The sequence below is a fragment of the Vanellus vanellus genome, assembly GCF_965231255.1.
Source record: "Vanellus vanellus genome assembly, chromosome: 17".
In the NCBI taxonomy this organism is placed as follows: Eukaryota; Metazoa; Chordata; class Aves; order Charadriiformes; family Charadriidae; genus Vanellus; species Vanellus vanellus.
The window spans coordinates 6,776,590-6,797,743 of record NC_138922.1 but is presented as its reverse complement, the minus strand read 5'-3'; the positions used below and the strand labels follow the sequence as shown (position 1 = coordinate 6,797,743).

The following is a 21,154-nucleotide window of genomic DNA, read 5'->3' as shown; positions in this document are numbered from 1 at the left end:
AAAGTAGAAGAGCAAACAGAGGTGGCTGTTCGCATTTATTCATCTGCAAACTATGCAATTAGGATGGCAGAGCTGGGAAAGAAGAGCACGATTGTTCCTCCCCCCTCCTCCCACCAGCCCCGCTCCCTCGTGGGGAGCCCAGCTCGTGTTCCCCGGCCAGCAAAGCAGCTGGGAACCACCTCTCAAAATACAGTTATTCCCCCCCCCGTGACATTGAGCCAGGTGTAAAAAGGGATGCAGTGATGCTCTGCTGAACTCTCTGACCATGCGGAAGGGCTGCGGGGAGAGCCCAGGGCAGGGGATGCGCTCAGAGCTCTCGGCTGCCTCCGCCGAGCCGGAGAGTTCACCGGAGCAGAGCTGTTGAGGTTTGAGGCACCCAAAAAGCTCCCCGGTCGCCCCCGGCCCTCTCCCGGGGAGAGCAGTGCCGTTCACAGCAGCGGGTTGTTTGGGATGATCCTTGCCTTCCCCTTTCCTAGGTTTTGCCCCGCAAATCTCTTCCTTGACCCAACCGCTCCCATTGGGGAGCCCCTAAATGCAACCGGGCAGCCCCTCACTCCTGACACCCGGGGAGGCGGCGGCAGCTGCCACGCACGCCCCGAGGCTGATTCTTGCTGATGTGAACAAGGGCAGACCTCAACAAGAGGGTTTAGGAACGCACCGCTCACAGCCCTTCGCAGATCCGGGCCCACGCTTTCAGCCACCGTCATACGAATGACCCTGAGGAATCCTTGGACGGGGCTTGGAGCAACCTGCTCCAGTGGGAGGTGTCCCTGCCCAGGGCAGGGGGTTGGAACTGGGTGATCTTTATAGAATGGTTTAGGTTGGAAGGGACCTTAATGCTATCCCAGCATCGTTAGCGTTATTCTGACAGAACATCTTATTTAATTTTCAAAGAGAAGACTTCAGTTACCTCCATTATCCTCGTGCTAAGAAAACATTGTGCTGCAGTTGCCAAAAAATCAAGCACACGGCAAAATCGTGTTGCAGATAAGCGTGCGTCCCAGAAGGAACAAGCAGGACCGCTGGAGAGCTGCTGTCACCCTCCCTTTTCCTCACCAGCGGGACCACTCAGGGACATGGTTTAGCGGTGGACTTGGCAGCGTCAGGTTTATGGTTGGACTCCATAACTGAAGGGTCTTCTCCAACCTAAATGATTCGAACTTCTGCAAAGCCACAGGGGCAAAGATCGGTGCGGGTTAAACACACCACCAGTGGCCGGGAGGTGTGGGAATCCCTCGGGAGGGACAGGAATCCCTCGGCTGCAGCAGCCCAGACGTGAGCCTGCGTTTGCAGCGCTGACCCGTCTCGGCACACACTTACCCGCGGCTCAGGCGAGCGGCCATGGAGGCAGCACGAGCCCTCCCTGGCCTCATCCAGCCGGGACAGCACGCAGTCGAGCCGCCGGCTGTGCTGCGGCACACGCCGAGCCGCCGGGCAGCCTACAGGCACCACGCGCCAGGAAAGAGCATAGAAAATAAATAATACAAAAAAAGAGCCTGACAGATGTCCCCCGAATGAGGGTTTGAGGGAGCTGGTTTAGGCGGAGCCGTGGGGGCAGCCCCTCGCTGCCAGATCTGCCCCGCTGCTCCCTCCGCACCCGCAGTCCATTTCAGCCAGCGGGACCCCGTCCAGCGCAGACCCCGCGCAGCGATGCACGCCGGGGACCGGGCAAGTGCCCAGCGCGGCAGCAGGGGAGGAGGGGGGGAGAAAAAAAAAAAAAAAAAAAAAAAAAGAAAGAGACAACAGTCAGAACTACTCACAGAGGCAAAATTTAATGGCAAGTCATCTTCCCTCCTTTATTACACCTTGGTTAGCCAAAACAAAACAAAAAAAAAAAATTCTGCAGGTAAAAAAAGTTTTAATGGTCACACAGCACTTTATACATATATCGTAAGCAACCAAGCATCCACATCTGCACGTGAACGACACACCTCTAAGCATGGCCTCAATAGTCAGGTCTTTTTTTTTTTTTTTTCTTCATTAAATACTGTACAGAATCAAGGCTACAAACTGATTTTGTAATGCTTCTTCCCCAACCCCCAGCACTTAAAACAGTTACAGGCTGCTCTCATTTGTACATCACACAGTCGTGTAGCCAGTTTTAAGGCTAACAATATGCATCATGCTTTGGCTTTTTTTTTTTTTGTGTGTTTTTTAATTATTTTTTTCTTTAAGGTTTTAGCCTTTTAAATTTTGTTACCCTTAAATATTACATACATACACAAAAAAATTACATAGCTGCAGTGTGCTCACCACCAACCTCATCACCCAGGAGCTTCACATTATCAAAAGCTTTAGAAAATTTGTAAACCTCTGTGCACGCTTCGGTTTGGGACAGCCAACTACAGGGAGCGAGCGATGCCAGGGGTAGCGGCAGCCAGGGAGCAGCGTCCCCTTTCCAGAAGGCCAATACACACCTCCTCGGTAGGAAGCCCCAGGAACCTGCACAAAAGCTCTTGATTAAGATCAGAGGAAACAATGAGACTTCCGTGGGTGAAGGGAAGGACTCACCGGGAGTGAGCAGCTCTCGCCAGCAGCCTGCCCAGCCCCTGCCAACCGCCTTCCCCGCGAGATGAGAGCTGCAGAGAGTAAAGGGTGGGCAAAGCAGCGAACCCCAGAGCTCCTCCATCCCTCCATCCCCAGCTCAGCCCTAAAGGGTCTTCTCCCTCCCTCCGTGGCAGGTGGCACTAAGGACGGCCACAGCCGGCATGGGGGACAGAGGAAGTTGGTGCCTGTAGATCACCAACCGCAATTTTGTCGGGTGAGTAAGAGGTTTAATTATTTGTGGAAGGAGCCTCTCCGCCTGCCCTTCCCCTGCCCTGAAGCAACAGCATCACCACCCCTCTGCCCCAATCGGCCCTTTATATTTCGGAGATGCCCCGGCTCTTTGCTCAATGGGATTCATTCATTCATTCATTCAGCACCAGCCACAGCCAGAAAGCAGCCATGAGTTACACGCATGCAATTTCGCGCTGCCCTGCCTGTGGCTCAGAGCATCTCTCTGCACCCTGGGTGGGGGTCTGCCGCGCTGCCAGACCTCCTGCCCGCCGGGCAGCAAGAGCTCCCGGTGCTGGAGCAGGGGCCAGAGCCACAGCGCAGGCAATCCCACCCGCAGACCAGTGCTTCAAGAGCTCCACAGGGCCAGGTCTTCGTTCACAGCCAAACTCTGCTTCCTCCAGAGCACCGGGATGCACCTTCCGAAATCCCGGCAGTGGATGGTGACACGAGAAGGGCTTTGCGCAGCCAACCCCTTGGCTCCGGAGCATCACAGGGGCAGCTGGAAATAGCCGGCGCAAGGAGATGGGTGGGGGGATTTGGGCCAGCAGGTGCAGACCCCGGTGTTTCCAGGAGCAGAAAGCACTGTGCAAACATGCTGAGATTCGCCTGTCGTTCTCCCTTTCGAAACAAGAAGGCCAAATCCTGGCCCAGGGTGGGGGGAAGGGAACGCAGCCATATTGAGCAAGAGCAAAGGAGAGTTTTGTCTCCATCCTTACTTCTGGCGGAGCCATCTGCTCTGCCTGACTGCTCCCCGGGCAGCCTGGCACCACTGGCTCCCTGTGCCGGCTGGAAGGACCGACAGACTCTCCCTGACCGACTGTGCTCCACACGGATGCTAAGCGGGTGCTTCTCCAATGCCTAAACATTGGGCAAATGCAGTAGTGCTGGAGTGCCATCTCCCAGCTCCAGAATTGAAAGTAAGTGCGTGCACACAGAAGAAGAGGCTTCAGGAAGGTGGCTTGACCAGGAGACTCTGGCAAGCCACTGCTTCAAAGTGCTCACGGTCACCAGCTCAGACAGCTCTCTGCTGCTGAAACACGGGCTGATCTCGCCAGCCGTTTCCCAGAGCTGCAGTTGAGATTAGGGATAGTATGTGCTGTGCCCACAGCGGACCCAGGCCACCACGGGAAACGGCTGGCAAGGGAAGGAATTGATAACAGTCCGCACCAGTGTCTGATGCGCTCCAGTTGCTGGCTGAGAAACAGCACAGGAACGGTCACAAACTGCTGCTGCTACAACAGGACCTCGTCACGACACGACAGCTCCTTTCCCTTGGGTGACTCTGGCTCAAAGAGCTCCAAAATACCCATCTGCAGCCAAACGATGGAGAAGCAGCAGCCATGCCAGGTTCACCATCCAGACTAGCTGCTAGATCTACAGTACGCCCCAAGATCATCCGCTGCCGCCTGCCCAGGCAAGGCTGAGATCCGGGGGTAGGTGTAGTGCTGTGTGACAGCCAGGAAGGCTGGGAACCAAAGACGCGGATACCTAAGTAGTAAGGGCAGACCCCTGAATCCTGTGTATTTCTAGAAGACAGGCATGCATGGTGGGGAAAGGGAAATTTCACCTTACTCTGGAGAAAAAGTGTGGATGGTCAGAATTGCTTCCAGAAGACCGACCAGAAGTCGCAGAACTGGATGGAAACCCCGCAGCACTACCAGGGCAGCACAAGTGCTAGCGCAGAGCTCTGGTTCTGCCTACCAAGTCCTGATCAGAAGAACCTTGTAGCTTTCGGTGAACAACTAAGACTAGAGCAACTCCGTATGGTGTAGACAACTTCAATGCGAACACAATCCAATGTCTAAGTACGTATAAGCTGGGGTAGACTTCATAAAACCCATGGTAACACGGAGAAAAATGAGAGACCGGGAGGGCATTGCCCTTCACTTCCAGATACTACAGCAATCAATTCTCCTGGCTTGAATCCCACCAGAACAAACTGCTGGGCGTAGCGCTGGGTGGGAAGAGTCCTTTGTGTTGGAAAGGTGCCCCAAGATGAAAGTGCAGAGGGAACGTGGCTGCAAGACTGCTTCTGTGCAGGTCTCAAATCTTACCATTGCAGGGTCAAACTCGCAAGAGGAGCACGTACATGGAACAGGGGGAAGGAAGAAGGGCTGAGGGCAAAGAGTTATTCATGCTTAGACAACCTTTCCTCAGAGGTGCAATCAGGCCTACCACCTTCTTTGGAACAAACCAAGCTGAGGAAGAAAAGCTGGAAGAAGCCAGTTTACTGGTAACAGCGTTTGCCAATTTCCTTTCTGTTGCTTTCCCTTCTCCCCTGCACCTGCCTGTCCCTAACCTCAGGGCTTATTTGTCCTCTGTCCACTCTGGGATATTGGCCCCTGCTAAGGCAGCCCGGTACTGCTGCAAGACACCGCGGATGCTTTTAATGAACCCCTTGGACAAAGGGAAGAGGGGAAACCCGATATCAGGGTAACCGCTCTTCTCCGGAAGGAAACTCCTGTAGCTCTTTCTCCTTTTCTTTGGTTTCACACTAGGCTGCAAGGCAGAGTCCTGGGCAGCCTTCCCCTCGTCCGTTCGGTCTCTGGCCAGGTCTACCCCCCTGGCTTGGCCTGTGCTCTCCGAGTCTGAGTACTGTTGGAGATCGCCGACGTTGGGCGTCGAGGTTGTGAACTCCGACTCGTCCAGCTCCTCCTTCCCATCGAGCGCCGAGTCAGAAAGCTCGGCGGCCGCCCCCTGCTCCGAGCTGCTGCCGTACTCCCCCAGCGATCCCGCATTGTCTCCGGGGCTCTCGGCCAGGGTGCCGCAGGCAGAGAGAAGGGAGGCAGAATCCGCCCCGTTGGCCTGTTCGTGGCTCCGCTCCACCAGCTCGTTTGTCTCCAGCCAGGACTCGATGCGGGACACCAGGCGCCAGCCGTTGCAGCGAAAATGCTCACGGATTTCATGCTCAAAGACTTCCACCGGCCTGCGCAGCAGCTGCATCATGGACTGCACCACCCGGATCAGGGTCATCTCATTGTAGCAGCGACTATTCTCATAGCCCTCCTGGAGGCCCCGGTCACTGTCAAAGCCCGCCTCGTTGTAGTAGGGCTCATTCACTAGGATGAGACCTGCCAAGAGAAGGCGAGACCAAGGGGTTAAGGGAGGAACTTTACTGTGAATCGCCAACCAAGGCAGACACTGCTGGGCCCCGATTTCTGCCAAGGTGGTCGAGGTTCGAGGGTCACGGCACAGTCTCGCTGAGGAATCACGCCAGCTTCACCCACAGCCACACCGATGCAGGCAGCCCAGAGTGCAGGGAGGGGACCGCAGGAGAACGCATTGCAGGGAAGCCGTGCTTTGAGTTCAAGCAGGTAGCAGAGGGCAGGTTGGACAACCAGGAACCCGCAACATGCACTGGAGTGGTATCACAAGGGGAAGCACTCGTGTGAACGGGTCTGTGGCCTAATGCTAGGGCAGTAGGGATCTTGGACACTACCAAGAGTGGCACTCAAGATCCTTGGCTGGCAAGAATCGTCCTCCACCAGTGCGATGCAGAGGGCATGCAACAGCAGAGTAGGTTCAAAAGAGTAGAAGGGGAAAGGTTTCACAGCTCTTTTCCCTTCCCTCCCCCCAGCAAAAAAAAAAAAAAAAAAAAAAAAACAAACCAAAAAAACCAACCACAAACACACCCAAAGCTTTTTCTTTTTTTCTTAGTTTTTTTTTTTTTCCTCCTCTTAATCAGAACAAAGGCCAATCTCCAGTAACCAGCTTTGAGCTGACTGGGTCCTACCCTATCCAGCAAAGTCCCATCAGACAGTGCAGTTCTGAGACAGTGAATACTGTGACAAGTCACCCATACCAAGCTTTCTCCTGCTTGCTTCTGGTCTAATGTAATTACATGTATGTAGCAATGGCACCAGTACCGCCAGGCTGCTGGCAGCCTGCCACAAGCTGCATTAGAGCTGGTGGAGGCGAGATCATGAGTCTCTCAAAGCAGCAGGAGGGGGAGAGGAGATTTTTCACTAGTGCCAAGTTGCTCCACTTAAAACATTTAGTATTTCGTTTTCTAAATTTGGATCCTCAGCATTGTAAATGAGAAAAGGCTTTTCTCCTGGTGTCATTCCCCCACAGGAGGATACAGGTGGACTGTGAGACTTCAAAGGAGCACGAGTCGCCTGTGGACTCAAGGCAGGAGCCCTTGCTCTGTGTCAAAGGTTTCTCAAGTCACATGTCTGGGCTCCCTGCACAGAAAGTTGGCCTTGAGGAAGAGATTTGATTTAGCCTATCTGCTCTCAAACTAGATATAGCAGGGCAAAGCCCTATGGCAGGAAGCCCTAGGGCCGGTCTAGACACACCCCTGATTATGCTCCTTCCAAAGCAGAGAATAAACACCATCATCGTGTGCAAAAACATGCCCAGTGTAGGATGGGCGGGTGACTCAGTGGGGATAAAAAACAGTCCTGCGAAGAAGCCCAGTTTAGCAACTTCAACTAACTTCAGTAACTGGCTGAGGTTAGTTCACCTTTGTCAGCTCAGAATAATAAGGAAAACAGCTCTGTGCTTAGCTGCTGCAGTGAGAAGAAGGGAAAGCATTGTGTCAGAGACTTGAGATGCAGCCAAAAATGTGGGCATGAGAAAAGCTTGCACCTGCTTTGACTGATGAACTGCAGAGATAAAGACACTGTTTTGTCCAGCAAGGTGAGAGCAAAAGGCAGCACTAACCCAACCGGGGTGCCAGATCCCAGTTGTGCCTCCCCCACCCACCCCCCACCCCGGGATAACCTTGCATCCCCTCCTCCCCCTGCCTTTTCCTGTCCCACAGGCTCTGTGGGATCATTTACCTTGGATGGAGATGAGTACTTGAAGGAGACTGGATTTACTGGTCCACCTTTCTGTCCCCTGAAACGCACATACAAACATGTTAAAGTGCTGAAGCACCACCAGTTTACTCTGTGATAACTTAGATGAAGCGAGGCCCCAGCTTCTCTGCATTCCTATTGCTAAGATCCTCTGGCTTGCAGCAGGAACAAGGGATTGACTCGACAAGCACGTGATGTACTAGTGTCCTGTTGTACCAATCCATCTCTCCATTACTTTTTTGCCTGCACTGCACCCCATCAGGGCAGTTCTGCCTGGAATGCTGTAACCTCACACAGCAGACACCCCTTCCCAGCTGCCCTGTTGATCTACCTGGCCAAACCACAGCATTTCCCTGGCTCTGTTTATTCCAAATCTCCAGTTGGACATTGTGCCACACTACCCGATTTGTCTGCAGTGTGGGAGACAGGGACCCAAACCACAGGAGAACACCCCATGCTGGTGTTGGCATCTACTCTGTCCAACCATGACACAGCCTGGCTGGTCTGACCACAGGCTTCTCATCAAGGAAGGACAGACAAGAGCCAAATACAGTCCCAGAAGAACCCAAACTACACCTGTTACCTGCTCTGGACATCTAAAACAGAGCCCAAAGCCAGAGCTATCCCCCGCTCAAGCACCACATGAGACCAGAAGCCACCCAGGACTCTTGGCCTGGTGGGAAGTGGCTTGTTCCAAAAGCAGCCTGGCACAACCACCACTCCCAAAGATGGGCAGATGAAAGCGTTACCTTGCCTATCCACGTCCCCAGAAGGCTGACACACACTTTGCCGTTGTCATACAGGTTGGGATTCAGTCTCCCACTGCACTGGGAGAGGTAGCGGAAGAGAGGTGGGACAGCAGGGTAGATGTTGGGGAGCTGGATATCGAAGAGAAAGAGGCCATCTTCATAGGGCGTGCGTGTGGGCCCTTTTATAAGTGCTGAGAAGAGATCCTGTGGAGAGAGGCGATATAAGCCAGGGACTACGAAACATCCTCTTACCTTGGCAGGGTTGTATTTACATAGAGGGAGAGAGGGGGATGTGATTGACTCAGCTCAAGCAACACATCTCAGGGCACCTTCCCCCTAGAAGCAGCGCTCCAGAGGACAGCCAGCGATCCCCAAGCTGCTTCCCTGGTTACATCAGCCCCTTGCTGACTCAGTGGGACTGGCAGATCAGCGGGCAAAGCACCCGGCATAGGCTTCCTGCAACAAGGAGCTCCCCGTTGTTTGTCACCCTGACTTGGGGAATGTGAAAGCAGCAGGTTACGGTAATTACAGCCGTATTTTGCATGCTGCACACATTCCTGCAGCTTTAATTGCAAGGGATTAGGGCTAAGCAGGGAATTCCAAAGAAAGCAATCCGGATGCTGAGCCCAGCACTAACACAGGCATTTGAGAGCAGACACTTGCCATTCGATCCTCGAAGGTTTTAACCATGATGCCATCAGGCAGGGAAGTGGCCAGGAGAGCCATCTCTTTCCGCACGGTGCTAAAGAACTTCTTTGCTTCTGGGGGCTGGAACTCCATTTTTTTGAAGGCATGGGTATCTGTGGGGCAAAGAGGAGAATGGAATTAAAAACTGCCTTCGGAAACCGCCACAGGTTCCTTGTGAAGGCAAATCTATCCATGTGTTAAACCTATAATTTGGAAGAAGAAAGTCGACTTGCTTTGGTGCTGAGCCAGGAAGCAGCCTAGAGATTATTTGACTTTTTCCCCACACTGTACAGCAGCCACAACCTGCATCTCTTGTTCTCATGGTCCCACACAACATTGTCCCTGTGCCCCACAAGGAGCTCTGTCCCACAGCTGGGACAATGATGCATCGCACAAAGTGATGACTCTTTCTCTGCAATACCTTAGCATAGCTCCCCATCTTTATTTCTACTGTACCTGCAGGTTCAGAACAGTTTGGCCACCTTTCCCTTCTCACGTCTGGCCCGGCTGCCTGGCTCGCCGAGCACCTTGGACTCCACTGTCACCTATATTTCACACAACCAGATGCTCCTCTTTATTTTTGGCTGATTAACATTGGCGCAAGTGAACAAGGACACTCACCCACCGAGGACACCCAGCACAAGAACACCAGCTGTTCCTGCTCTGCTTCTCAACCAATCCATCCCTGCAAAAAAAGCCTGAACAAACCCTGCAGTTTTCAAGAAAGTATCTGCAATAGAAATTGACTGATCTCCACAGCCCTCCGAAATTAGTCACCAACATGGACAGAGGGGAAGCCCACTTCTGTGGCTTGAGGAGTTACGGTAGTTCCCAGAGATGCCATCTAAAAGCCAGGTTTAGGTCCTAGAACAGATTGTGCTACAGAAGTTGTCTTCATTTCTCCTCCCCAGTTAAATGAGCTGTGAAAAGAACTAGGAAGAAGAGAGGATACCCAATCCAAAAAGCCTAGAAGCAAAGGTTTTGGAGAAAGAAACACTGGAGGACAGCAATGAAAGACAGAGTATTCCACACTGGCCTGAGCTGACACACTCACCTGGAGCATACTCCAACACAGAGAAGACTTCTCCCTTGGCACTGGTGAAGGTGACTCCAGGCTTGCCCCCACTCTGCTGGCAGAGCACTGGTGTCTCACTGGGCCACTCCGACCTCACTGGTGTCTGTGCCTCTGCTTTTTCTTCTTTCTTCTCTGTCTCCACCATGGCTTCCATCTTTTCCTCCTCTGCAATAGCCACATTATCCAAGGTCTTCTTTAGATTTTCCTGCAGCTTTTTAATATCGTCCAAGAACTTCTTCTCCCGAGTGGGTTTTTCCAGCTCCACAGTTGGGGAGGTAGGAGAGCCAGTCAGCAGCTGCTCCACAGTCATATTTTTCAGGCTTTCCAAGATCTTGATGGCCTCCTTTAGTTCCCGGAAGCTCTTTGGGGCTCCGTCCTTGCCAGCTTTCTCTGCAGCAAGATCTGCAACTGCCATAGCCACAGCTCCCTGGACTTGTTCCTCTACTTTTTTCACCTCCTCCGCTGGTGGCTCCTCAGGCTCTAACTCCTCAATTTTTGGGTGGTCATCTTCCATGAGGCCATTGTCTGTCTCCCAGCTGTCGCTTTCATCCTCCCACTCAGAGGATGCCCCGCTGGTGCTGCCGTCGACAGAATCGTAATCCGACTCCTCAATTTCTGATTCAATATTGTATAAGTGCTAAAGGAGAGCAGAATTACAAAAGACTTAGTCTGAAGCACAGTTTTAGTTGTTTTTAAATGCAAGTCAGTTCTCCCCATGAAAAGGGAGCTTCCATCTAGGATCTGTTGGGCTGTTTCAACCCTTTCCATCTACACAGGGTGGACTGTGTTTGATCTGAATAACATGCTCAATGACTGGCACAGATTATGAATCAGCATAGCCCCATCGTCCAGTTTGCAAAGTAGGGCATTGGGGGAAAACTAGGGCAAGTTCTAGACGGGCTGCAGCCATCCCAGTGGCTGGGATCCAGCCAAGGAGAGCACACAGGCGCCAAACAGCTACCTGGATGCCCCAGGGTTTCTGAATGCAGAGCTAGTTCAGAGGTATTGGGTATCGTGTGCAGAGTTAGTATTTCTGGTCCTGCTTCTGCACCAACAACTGTGTTGGCACAGAGCCCTGGTTTGGCTGCCTCCGCACTCCATCCTTCCACAGAAACAATGCTGGAACCAGGAAAACATTCCCATACCAGCTTTCTACTGTGGCCCACACTACTTGCCGTCATAGCTCTGCTACATTGCTTTAGCTGTTTTATGTCACTGCTGCTTAAAATTCCGCTGGGACAATGAAGCCTAATCCAAGTTGCTGAGTAAGCTCTTACTTAAAACATTCTCTTCCCCTTCATTATTGGAAACTGGACCCATTCACACTCCATCTAGCCTCATCTCTTATAATCATGCTTTTGCACATGCTACGTCTCTCACAAGGTCCTGCTGCAGAGGCTTATAGACATGCTCCAGCTATGGGCTCCAACACTGAAGCAGGGGAGCAAGAACGACTTTATAGGGCCGTGTTAAGAGTTAGAAGATGGAGCATTTTACCCACAGGCTTCTGACACTTGAATGACAGCCCAAGAATCCTCTTAATCTTGCAAGATCTGACCCCAGAGGCTAAAGCACATGGACACTCAGTCATCTTGTCAAAGCCTTGAACTGAACTAGCACTGTTTGGTTAGTCCTGTGCCACCCAGAGACAGGCAGCCAACAGAGGTTAGTCAGGTTCAACACAAGTGACTGCAGGCAGGAAAAGCCGTCAAAACTCACTGCCCTCAAAGCTAATCCAAATCTGAGTTGGAAAGTTAATTAGCCGGTTATGGCATCTTTATTTTTAGAGCTGAGAAAAAGCACCCAGACAGCTCGGCTCTGGGCACATGGACAGGCATTGATAAACCACGGTTTTACCAACTGATAATTCACACTCCTGACATTTCCCCGACTCCCATAATTACGCAGACGAGCAGAATCGAAGGGACTGGCGTGACACAGCAGGAGCTGCTGCAGAGCCCCAGCACCGCAGTGTGAGAACAGCCCTTTGTGGAGCACACATCAGACCTCTGATTGTGCCTGTGATCCAAGCGCATGTGACAACAGGGGGAAGGGAGACAGCAGCCTGCTTTGTAACGCTCTAGTCCACTGCCATAGTGCAGGCATTGACTATTCTACTGTAATTAATGCAGAGCTGCTCGGTTTAAAAAGAAATCTTGACGGAGTGCTTTCTACTCGCAAATGCATCTCTGCAGCAGAGGCAGTAGTGTTCTCTGCCACAGTGATGGAGATGGGACCCTACAGAAGCAGGTCTTCTCTTATCTTTAAGCTGTCTGCCTTCATTTGAGGTGACAAGGAGAAGAGACATGGGATGAAACTGTACGTGGAGCAGCGAATAAGATTACAAGACAGTGCAACAAAAAACCTTAGAAAAATGCAGAAGACAAACCAATGGGGTTAAGTGGATTAGTGTGGCTATATCTATACTTTTAAGTTTGCACTCAGCTCCTTTCCCTCCCTGCCCTGGGAAAAGAATTGGGTCTGATCCCTAGGTTAGCTAAGGTCACAACTTGTGCCTCTAAGCCCAGCTTCTGTAGGAGCTTCTTTAGCCAAAGAAAACGCTATGGTGCCATTTCACAAGCAAGACAGAACAAGCAACCGTCTTTCAGCAGTGCCTTAGTTGAGCAACAGAGTGAACCTGGGCTCAAGTCAGAACTGATGATCCCTGCGCTCCACAACCCCCTCTGCAAAGGGGCAGGGGCTGGAGGGCAGGAGCAGGGCCGTGGTCAGAGCTGCCAACGCGCAGAGCAGCAATGTGAAGGGAGCCACAGTCTGCCCATACTTTCCTATTCTCTATATTCAAGAGCAGTGATGATGAATTAGTTGCCCAGTCCTCCTGACAAAGGAAGGATTTTCTTGTGCTAACAGGATTGGGAAGCCACCCTATCATATGGGAAAGCAGCAATAAATAGAGCAAGGTTCCCTTACCCAGTGAATCTCTCTGCACCCAGGATTTAAAACCAAGATTTGTCACTCAGCTAAGAATTACAGGGATACCGCAAGCTGGAACAGGACCTCACCTGAGGCAGAATGATAGTCTTGGAGTTATCAGCCCACACCACTTCCACTTTACTGCTGACATCCACGCGAGCCACCTGTCCGACCGAAGGCTGTGGAAACAAAAGCAGTTTGTCAGCCCCTTTTCTTTCCCAGGCCTTTCAGTGCAGAGCCAGGAAGGTTTTGAGAAACAGACACTCCCCAGGTTGGAGACCCACCTAAAGCAATGCTTGCAGCCTGTTGCAGAAGTGACAGGAGTCCTGGGGTCCCACGTGAAGGGGGAAAAGAATCCTACAGCTGGGGTTTCCACAAGAAACCCCAAAACACTGCCACGGAGATGGGGAAAATCCTGCCTCCTCCCTGCAAGGAGGAGAGGACCACCAGGAGGGCTAGTCCGGCAGCAGATCCTGACTTCTGATCAGGACCAGGGCCATTGCAGCAGGGCTGTGGCCTTTCTGCAGGCAGCACAGCTGGGGTTGTGCCATCAAGGGAACAGGACCTTTCTCTGAATCGGGCTGCCCTCTACTGGGGTGCCAGCAGCCAGCCCTGCGCTCTGACACCCAGCATCAGGGGCTCACAGCAGCTTCTCCCAGCAGAGAGAGCGCAGGCGAGAACAAACAAGTCACAGTTGGCACAAGGTGTGCACAGTAAGTAGCATCTTGCACTGGAAGAAGGTTATTTAGGTCAGCTGAGCAAGCGTGGATGTGTTTCATGCTGCTGAAACTAGAACCGCAATAAGAGCCACGCTACACCTGTTAACCCTTTTAGGGCAGCAGTCTTAAAAGCTGGAGGTCTTACCTGCACAGTAAGGAAGCCTGTTTCCTAGCAAAGAGTGCACCCATTACAATAGAAATTGTTCCCTCTTCCTCCCCAGGAGATCAATCAGCTCAACAAAATTAACATGTACATAATAACTCAGATAAAACCCAGAACCCCGATCTTCTGTTGCCAAGTGAAACTGGTTTCACGACAAATCCACCTTTACTCTTGTTCAGGAGTCCACAGAATATCCTCATGTTAGAAGTTACTCTGAAATCCTAAGCAAGAGTTTTATTAAAAGCCCTCAGGCATACGTTTGATTCTTGTCTCAGCTTTGTTCTTGCTCAGCTATAGACTCCATCACCAAGGTCAAAATTTCAAGGTTACGTCTCCACCAGACTTAGAGATTTGATATCTTACTCATCACAGCAGGGGACACCGATACAGAACTCACAAGCTAGGGAGTTTAGGATGCCCATGTGGGGCCTAAGGCCCTCCTATTGACTCTTTCGGGTGTCTCCATTAACACCTGGTAACAATGCAGTCACATAACTGTGCCCAGAACCTACCTCATCTTCCTTAGCTGTGGCTCCGTCCGAGTTGCCAATGCGAATCACGATGTCAGTAGTGCGGAAGCGAAAGTCTGGATGGTCAGCAATATCATACACACTCACATCCTCCTCCTCCCCGATCAGCTGCATCGGAGACAGAATGCAAACATGTCAGGCCCAGGATGCTGCGTTGACCTTCAGAGCATGCCTTCAACATGTGAAAGTACTCTTATATTTTGTCAATTTTCAGTTGCTCCAACAGTCTGCAAGGAGCTGCTCAGGTCCCTTCTTGTCACCTCATCCTGTAGCACATCAATCAAGGCACATCAAGGAAAGGAAGCAGATATTTTGTGTCATCTGCTCAGCCTCACCTTTACTTCAGGTTCCACATCACTACGATCATGAGACATTCAAGAGCAACATTTTATTCCCTTCTGAACACCCAGATTTCTCAAAGCAGTTCATTGGGGCCCAAAGGGTTTCAGTTTACTTTTGAAATGGTCCAAGACAACAGGAAGTGTCTGACACAATCTTGTGAATTAATGGGAAACATCTTTCTTTTGATTTCTCCTGGAGAAAGAGGACTAGGAGCCCACAAATAATGAGAAAGGGGTAAAGTGGAGCACAACCCCAGGCCGGACTGACTTTCTGCTTCTGGATATAAAGGGCCCTGCTCAGTTATGACAATGTGGTTTCCCATCCTAAGGCAGAAAGCAGTACACCAGATGTGTGTGGATCGAGTCCCCCTCTCATCTCCAACTAGACTGTAGTCTGTCAAGACTCTGCAAACTACAGCGTTCTTACAAGCCCCGAGAGAAAGGTCCCAGGCTGACTATAGGCAGTAGTGCCTGGCAGAGGCAAGTGGGACAACATGCAATAGATGGATTTTCTTTCCATCAACTAGTAAAGACATGAAAAGGAAAAATTCTTATAGTAAACTCAAGAAATCGACTGTCTGTGACAACTTCATCAAAATCTTCATCCATATCAGAGCCTGATGTTGATTATGGCATGTAAACCCTCTTCACTGCTTTGCAGGCATCTACAAATATGAACCGACATCACCTCGGGCTAAGCCTCCCACGTCCAAAAGCACATTGCTGTTCCCATCCTCAAAGACAAACTCCATTGCAGAGCTGACTCCCAGGCTAATCTGTGTTTATCTGTGAAGCTCGTGCTGTTTTGTGGCTGCTTTCTCTTAGCTGGTTCCCGCACTTACCTCCACATCGTCTCCGCTGGATTTTAACTTGAACCACTTCACCACACAGGTACGGCCAATATGGTCACCAGACTGCACGACACCATATAACCCAGGGTCCTGGGAGCTCTGAGCTTTTGGTCGCAATGGTAGGGAAGAAAATAGACAAGTTAAGTGAAGGAGCACAGACTTCACACAGCAACCGAGGCTGTCAGCTCCCAGTCTCTCACTGCTGAAACCTTCCATTTGTGAATGGCATGAGGAAAACCAGCTCCTCCTACACAGTCAGAATTGTACTCAGTTAACAAGTTGCATTTTAATGGGGCATGGAGTAATGACAAAGTAAGACTATGTTGTACTGGACAGGGTGAATACATTCGCTTTGGGACCACTTTTGAGCTCTATCACGAAGAGAAAAAACACACTGTCACCTTAGTGCACTGCTCTCCAAATTAGCTCTGCACCAAGACTGTCCGCGTTTCTGGACAGGCTGAGCAAGGGGCCCCTGAGAGCAGCTCGGGCTGCCAAGGTCTTCATGTAAAAATGTGCCACCCAGAACGGTTTTGTTCCTCTGGAAAAATGGACTGGACAACAAAGGTGGAAGGCTGGCATCGGGGATCCAACAGCATCAATGCTGGGCCGGGAGCACCTCTCCAGGCTGGGGCTGTTATCCAGCACATCGGTATCCAGACACCTTTCAGATTTATCTGGCTGACAAGGATCTATCTCCTGCCTCCTTAGCAGGAGGATGCAAGGAACCACAGGCATCCCAAGACTGCTTGGAGAATATGTTTGACAGAGGAACACAGATTCCCAGAGACAAAACTAGAATGGTAGAGCTGGTGGATAAATTTGGTTTCCACAAACTACGTCTAACCTACAAGAGCAGTCAGGCTATTAGTAATCAGAAATGGCCACACAAAACAGCACCTTTTTTAGCTAAGCTAGCTTTCCCTCTTCCCAACCTGATAATATCTTGTGCTGTCCACTGTTGAGGGCCTACCCCTGCTAGAACGGAAGAGGAGCTGACAGCCAGATGGTGTGCCATCAATATTTCATATCCAAAAGCTGTAAGCCTCCTTGAACTTGTGCCGTGACCCTCACTAGTGTCCCCAATTGGTTTGGTGAAGAAAAGGGATGCAAGATGCCTCTGGACCCCAAAACCCTCCAGGGTCATTATCATGACAAGCCATACAGAGAAAACAGCCTGAAGTGAGCTGTTCATTTCTCCCCTCATTCTTCGAGAGAGCTCAGAGCCGTTCAGCACTTTCAAAAAGGTGGGTCACCTCTACACTTCAGAAATACTGAGAATCCTAGCTTTGCTCCTTGGCATTTATTCCTTCCGTATCTTGCCTGTTGTCATAGTTTGACTTTGGTATTTAAATAATGGTTCTCTGCTGACATTCACGTTAAGTCAGCTAAATCACTGTCTGTCCCTTGTTAGGCTCTCGTGCCAACCTGAAGCGAGTACTCCAAACAGCTACCATAAAACGGGCTACAATGTACATTAGAAGATCCAGATTGAAGAACACTTTGCAATTAAGACCGTGTTTGTTCCCTTAGGAGAGCATTGTTTTGACACCCAATACCTCTTTTGTCCACCACAAAATCCCCAGGGCAGAACTCGTTGTTGTCCAGATGATGGACTGGAATCAGCTCATTGGAGCGAATGTTTGTCTCCACGGTGCCATCCTGCCACATCACGTCAGCTGAAGTCATCGTGGTCACCACTTCTACAGCAACCCTGGGAACACAGAGAGGCAACGAGTTACCAGAGGGTTACCAGAGGGAACGTGCATGAGCACAACCAGAACGTGGTGCTGCCAATATCAGGAATCACGATGGATCTCAGCAACACAAAGGTACACATATCAGCAGGCTGGGAATCAAGTCGGAAAACCCTGTCTAGTCCCAGTGGAAGCAGCTACACAGCAGGCTTTGTTTAGATGGGTTCTTAATCACTGCAGATGTTACACTGCTGCAAGTCTATACTCCAGGAGGATTTACTTTCCAGGGAGCCAATGCGGAGCTCGCTTTTATTCCCAGTGGAGAAAATTAGTATCTACCAGCACCCACTTTCTACCCCTGGCAGAGGCAAGACAGGAGCTTCAAATAGTTTGAAACTCAAGATCTTCTCCACTGAAGCACCTTCTAGCCTGGCTAGAAGAGTCTTTGAAGCTAGAGGAGCATGGGACTGGAAAGGAAAGACAAAGCAGCATCCATCTCAGCCCTTCCAGAAAGGAAAAAAAAAAAGGCAACATATTGAATGTGGGTAAACCAAAAGGATTTTGTTTAAAAGAGAAAAGTCTCCTTCCCAGCTGTTCAAACACATACATGTGTCTCTCTGCAGCTCAGAAATGAAACCCAAACATGCAACAATAGACCACATGCTGGTACTCCACTGAGTTGCTAGAAGAGACAAGTTGCTTGGGGGCAGGAGGAACAGAGCTGGACACTCTTCTAATGAGCCCACCACCATTTTCATCTCTCCTACAGCACAGAACAAATTGAATCCCATGCCGATTTTAAATCTTGCCTTTATTTTGCTGGCCAGGCCTTCAAGACATAACACAAGTGCTGCATTTATGTTGGTTTCAAGTCAAACCATAAAGAAGATACAACAGGCAAATACAACAGTTTCCCCCCAGCCCTGTTTGTACAAATGTCAGAGAAGTATTTTTAAGTGGAAATACTACAAGGCTTCTAGCAGGGCTAGCTCTCAACAGAAGAAATTACCAGAGAAGGAAGTCTGTAACAGGTCCAGCGTGGTGGGTGACATGCCAACAGATGGCTCCTTGGGGAAAGTGGGGCATGTGCAGCTGAGGATGGCAGAGTGGAAAGGCAGACCACCCAAGGAAATGACACAGTCCCCTTTGCAGCCCAGTTTATGCTGCTTCACAAACAAAAATCACGACTTGACATTAATAAAAATCCCTGTACATCCTCACTAAAAAATAACCAGCGGTCTATGCGTTGCCCTGAGAGCTCCAGCTGGTCACTAACTGATGGTAAAGCCACATGCTGAGTTGGCCCCCTGCAGTCAGAGATGCCCACGAGCTGACACATCAGATCTGGTGACTAACTGCAGCGAGCCCATCCACTTTGCATTTCTCAGCAGCGCTTGGCAGCACACCTACTGATGGTCTCACCAGCTTCATCTGAATATTCAGGCAGTGAAGACCCCTCATACTGAGCTGTGACCAGCTGCCACATATGCCCTTTGATGCATCAGCTGAGTTTTCACATTCTGTGCTGAAAAAGCCTCTATTTCTTATTAGCTGTGACACGGTCATCTCTGCAAAGCATCCCAGCATCCGATCTCTGCATTTCCTTGTGCAGAGCTGCCCAGATACAGCACGGGAATCTCTCGCTGTTGACACAGGGATTTCTCCCCACTGCCTGTATGGTGCAGAAAACTACCAGGTTTACTAGCTAAGTTCTCCTTAACAAAATCTCTAGTGAAGTAGAGGCACTCAGCAAGGGGATGAGAAGTGAAAAGTGAACTGAGAAATCAGTTCCCAGGAACTCTACCACACACTCCCATTTTTTTCTTTCACTCGAATACTGCTCCGCTGAGGTTTGTGACCTTCAAATCCAATTTCTCCAAAACCCACAAGGACTAAAAGAACAGCTCTCCTTGCATACAGGCAAAGCTAAAACACTAAACAAAATGTGAGTGAAGTTCATGGCCTTCTCAAACTACCAGATCCCTTGAATCCTGATAATGTCACTTTTCTGTGGGGCTTCTCGCACATTATCTTGCGCTAGTTTGTTTCTGATGCAGGATCTGCATACAGCTAAGCAGCCCAGGGAAGCCAGCAAGACAGGCTAGCCAGTTGTCAGATGTCTCGGCATCCCCTGAAAACAGTTTAAACATTCTCAAGTTATGTAAAAGGCGAAACCTGCCGAGATCCCATTTTATCTAGAAATGGGTAGACACACACGATGCTCCCTCCCCCAAGCTACTGAAATAAATTCCCCCAAGGCTCTCAAGGAGTGCACTTTGTTCATTAAAAAAAAACCACAATAAAAAGTATACTGCTGGCAAAAGTTGCAGTTCTCTCACCAGAGCAGGGCAAGGACAGAGAACACAGCAGTGTGACCCCCTGCCAGCAAAGACCTCCGTGCTGATCTGGAGACAGCTCTCCAAGGATAAGCTGTCCGTTCCTGCCAGCATGGTCTACCCTCAGCCTCTCTGCAGAAGCTGCCAATGAGGTAACCAATTAGTGTCATGTTTAAGCTGTACGATCTTTATTCACCTGTCTCCTCCTCTGCGTACAGAGTCTACCACAGCACAGATATTCTGTCGATGCCCTGAGGCACAGCTGACATAAAATAGCACCGGTGTCATGTCACGGGGTCCCAGTTTCATCAGAAGCTGGACTGAGACCAAGCTGATTTCACACAGGCCACTGCACCGTCATCACAAGATAATCACTGTTGGTTACTACCAAGCGGTGTCCGAACACGAGGCACACCATCATCTTCCACCCAAGCTGAGGAGGTGGGTTTACATCAGAGAACTTTGATAAGGAAGATTTTGGCAAGTATACCCGTGTTTAGAAATCCAACTCACCTGTCTCCTGGCTTAAACTCTCGTGAAATCTTGGTCTTCTTCTTCTTGTGCTTCCGCTTCAAGTTTTTGATGGAAAGAGGGATGCTCTTCTTGCGGCCAGTGCCGCTGCCACTCTGGGATGAGGCAGTGGAGCTGGCAGAAGAGGTGACAGAGCTCGTGTCATCAGTGTCATCAGCTGCCTCATCATCAGCGTCTTGCTCCATGGACTGAAGCCGGTAGTCAGACGACCCTTCGTCTTTCAGCAGAAATGGAGGCTGCTGCTGTCGTGCTGCTGCTCCCCCTTTCTCCTTCCCTACTTCTTCAGGCTGCTCCTCCTTTCTCTCCCCAGGACTCAGTGCACTGTTGGGAGAGTCATCCAGCTCACACTTTGATCCAGGCTTGAGCTCTTCTGATTTTTGGTCAGCAGCTGGAGCAGACTCTTTGTCAGGGGCTTCACTGGTACCCTGAGACTCTGGGGAGCATGACATGATCTTCACTATCTGCTTCTTCAGCAACCGCCTCACCTAGAGAACGCAGACCTGGGTCAGACAACATGCCTGTACTCTCAGCAAGCTTCCAGCCAACCTGGGGAACGGTTAGTTTTGTACACAGAGGAAAACGGCACTCCATGGGCCTCTGCACATTTTGCCTACACCAGAGGATTCAGCAAACCAGCACCTCACCACTGCTCTACTCAGGAGCAGCACTGGACTGGTCCAAGGAAAGCGAGGTTTGCTCCTTTATGGCTATTTTAAGCATGTTCTGAACTTTTTGTTACAGAAGGTCACAAGAGGCTGCACAAGTTAATCTATGTAACAGACACAGCTATGCAGGGAGGTCACCATCCCCGCTGATGATATCCTGTTATTCTAGGAACACTGCTGCTCTACAGCCAGCATGCAGAAACCATAGCACGACTCATTTGGCCCAGGAAGCAGAGACTTCTTTCTCGTCTCACTGTAGCAAGGATTTAACCAAACAGTTCAGCTCCATGAGAACCCTG

The 21,154-nt window shown here is 50.5% G+C and overlaps 1 protein-coding gene across 2 annotated transcripts in view; it reads right to left on the bottom strand.

The window, feature by feature from the left end:
• Positions 1-1,753: 1,753 nt before the first annotated feature.
• The window catches only part of UBE2O (ubiquitin conjugating enzyme E2 O), a gene marked incomplete at its 5' end in the record, with an annotated part of 66,828 nt that continues 47,427 nt past the window's right edge, over positions 1,754-21,154 (bottom strand). For both annotated transcript variants that reach the window (XM_082492078.1, XM_082492079.1), the window contains 10 exons: positions 1,754-5,849; positions 7,563-7,620; positions 8,330-8,533; positions 8,993-9,129; positions 10,071-10,728; positions 13,112-13,201; positions 14,417-14,542; positions 15,618-15,730; positions 17,186-17,340; positions 20,173-20,675. In XM_082492078.1, coding sequence (XP_082348204.1) covers positions 5,086-5,849; positions 7,563-7,620; positions 8,330-8,533; positions 8,993-9,129; positions 10,071-10,728; positions 13,112-13,201; positions 14,417-14,542; positions 15,618-15,730; positions 17,186-17,340; positions 20,173-20,675 — 2,808 coding nt within the window. In that variant the 3' untranslated portion in view covers positions 1,754-5,085. The remainder of the gene's footprint in view (positions 5,850-7,562; positions 7,621-8,329; positions 8,534-8,992; positions 9,130-10,070; positions 10,729-13,111; positions 13,202-14,416; positions 14,543-15,617; positions 15,731-17,185; positions 17,341-20,172; positions 20,676-21,154) is intronic.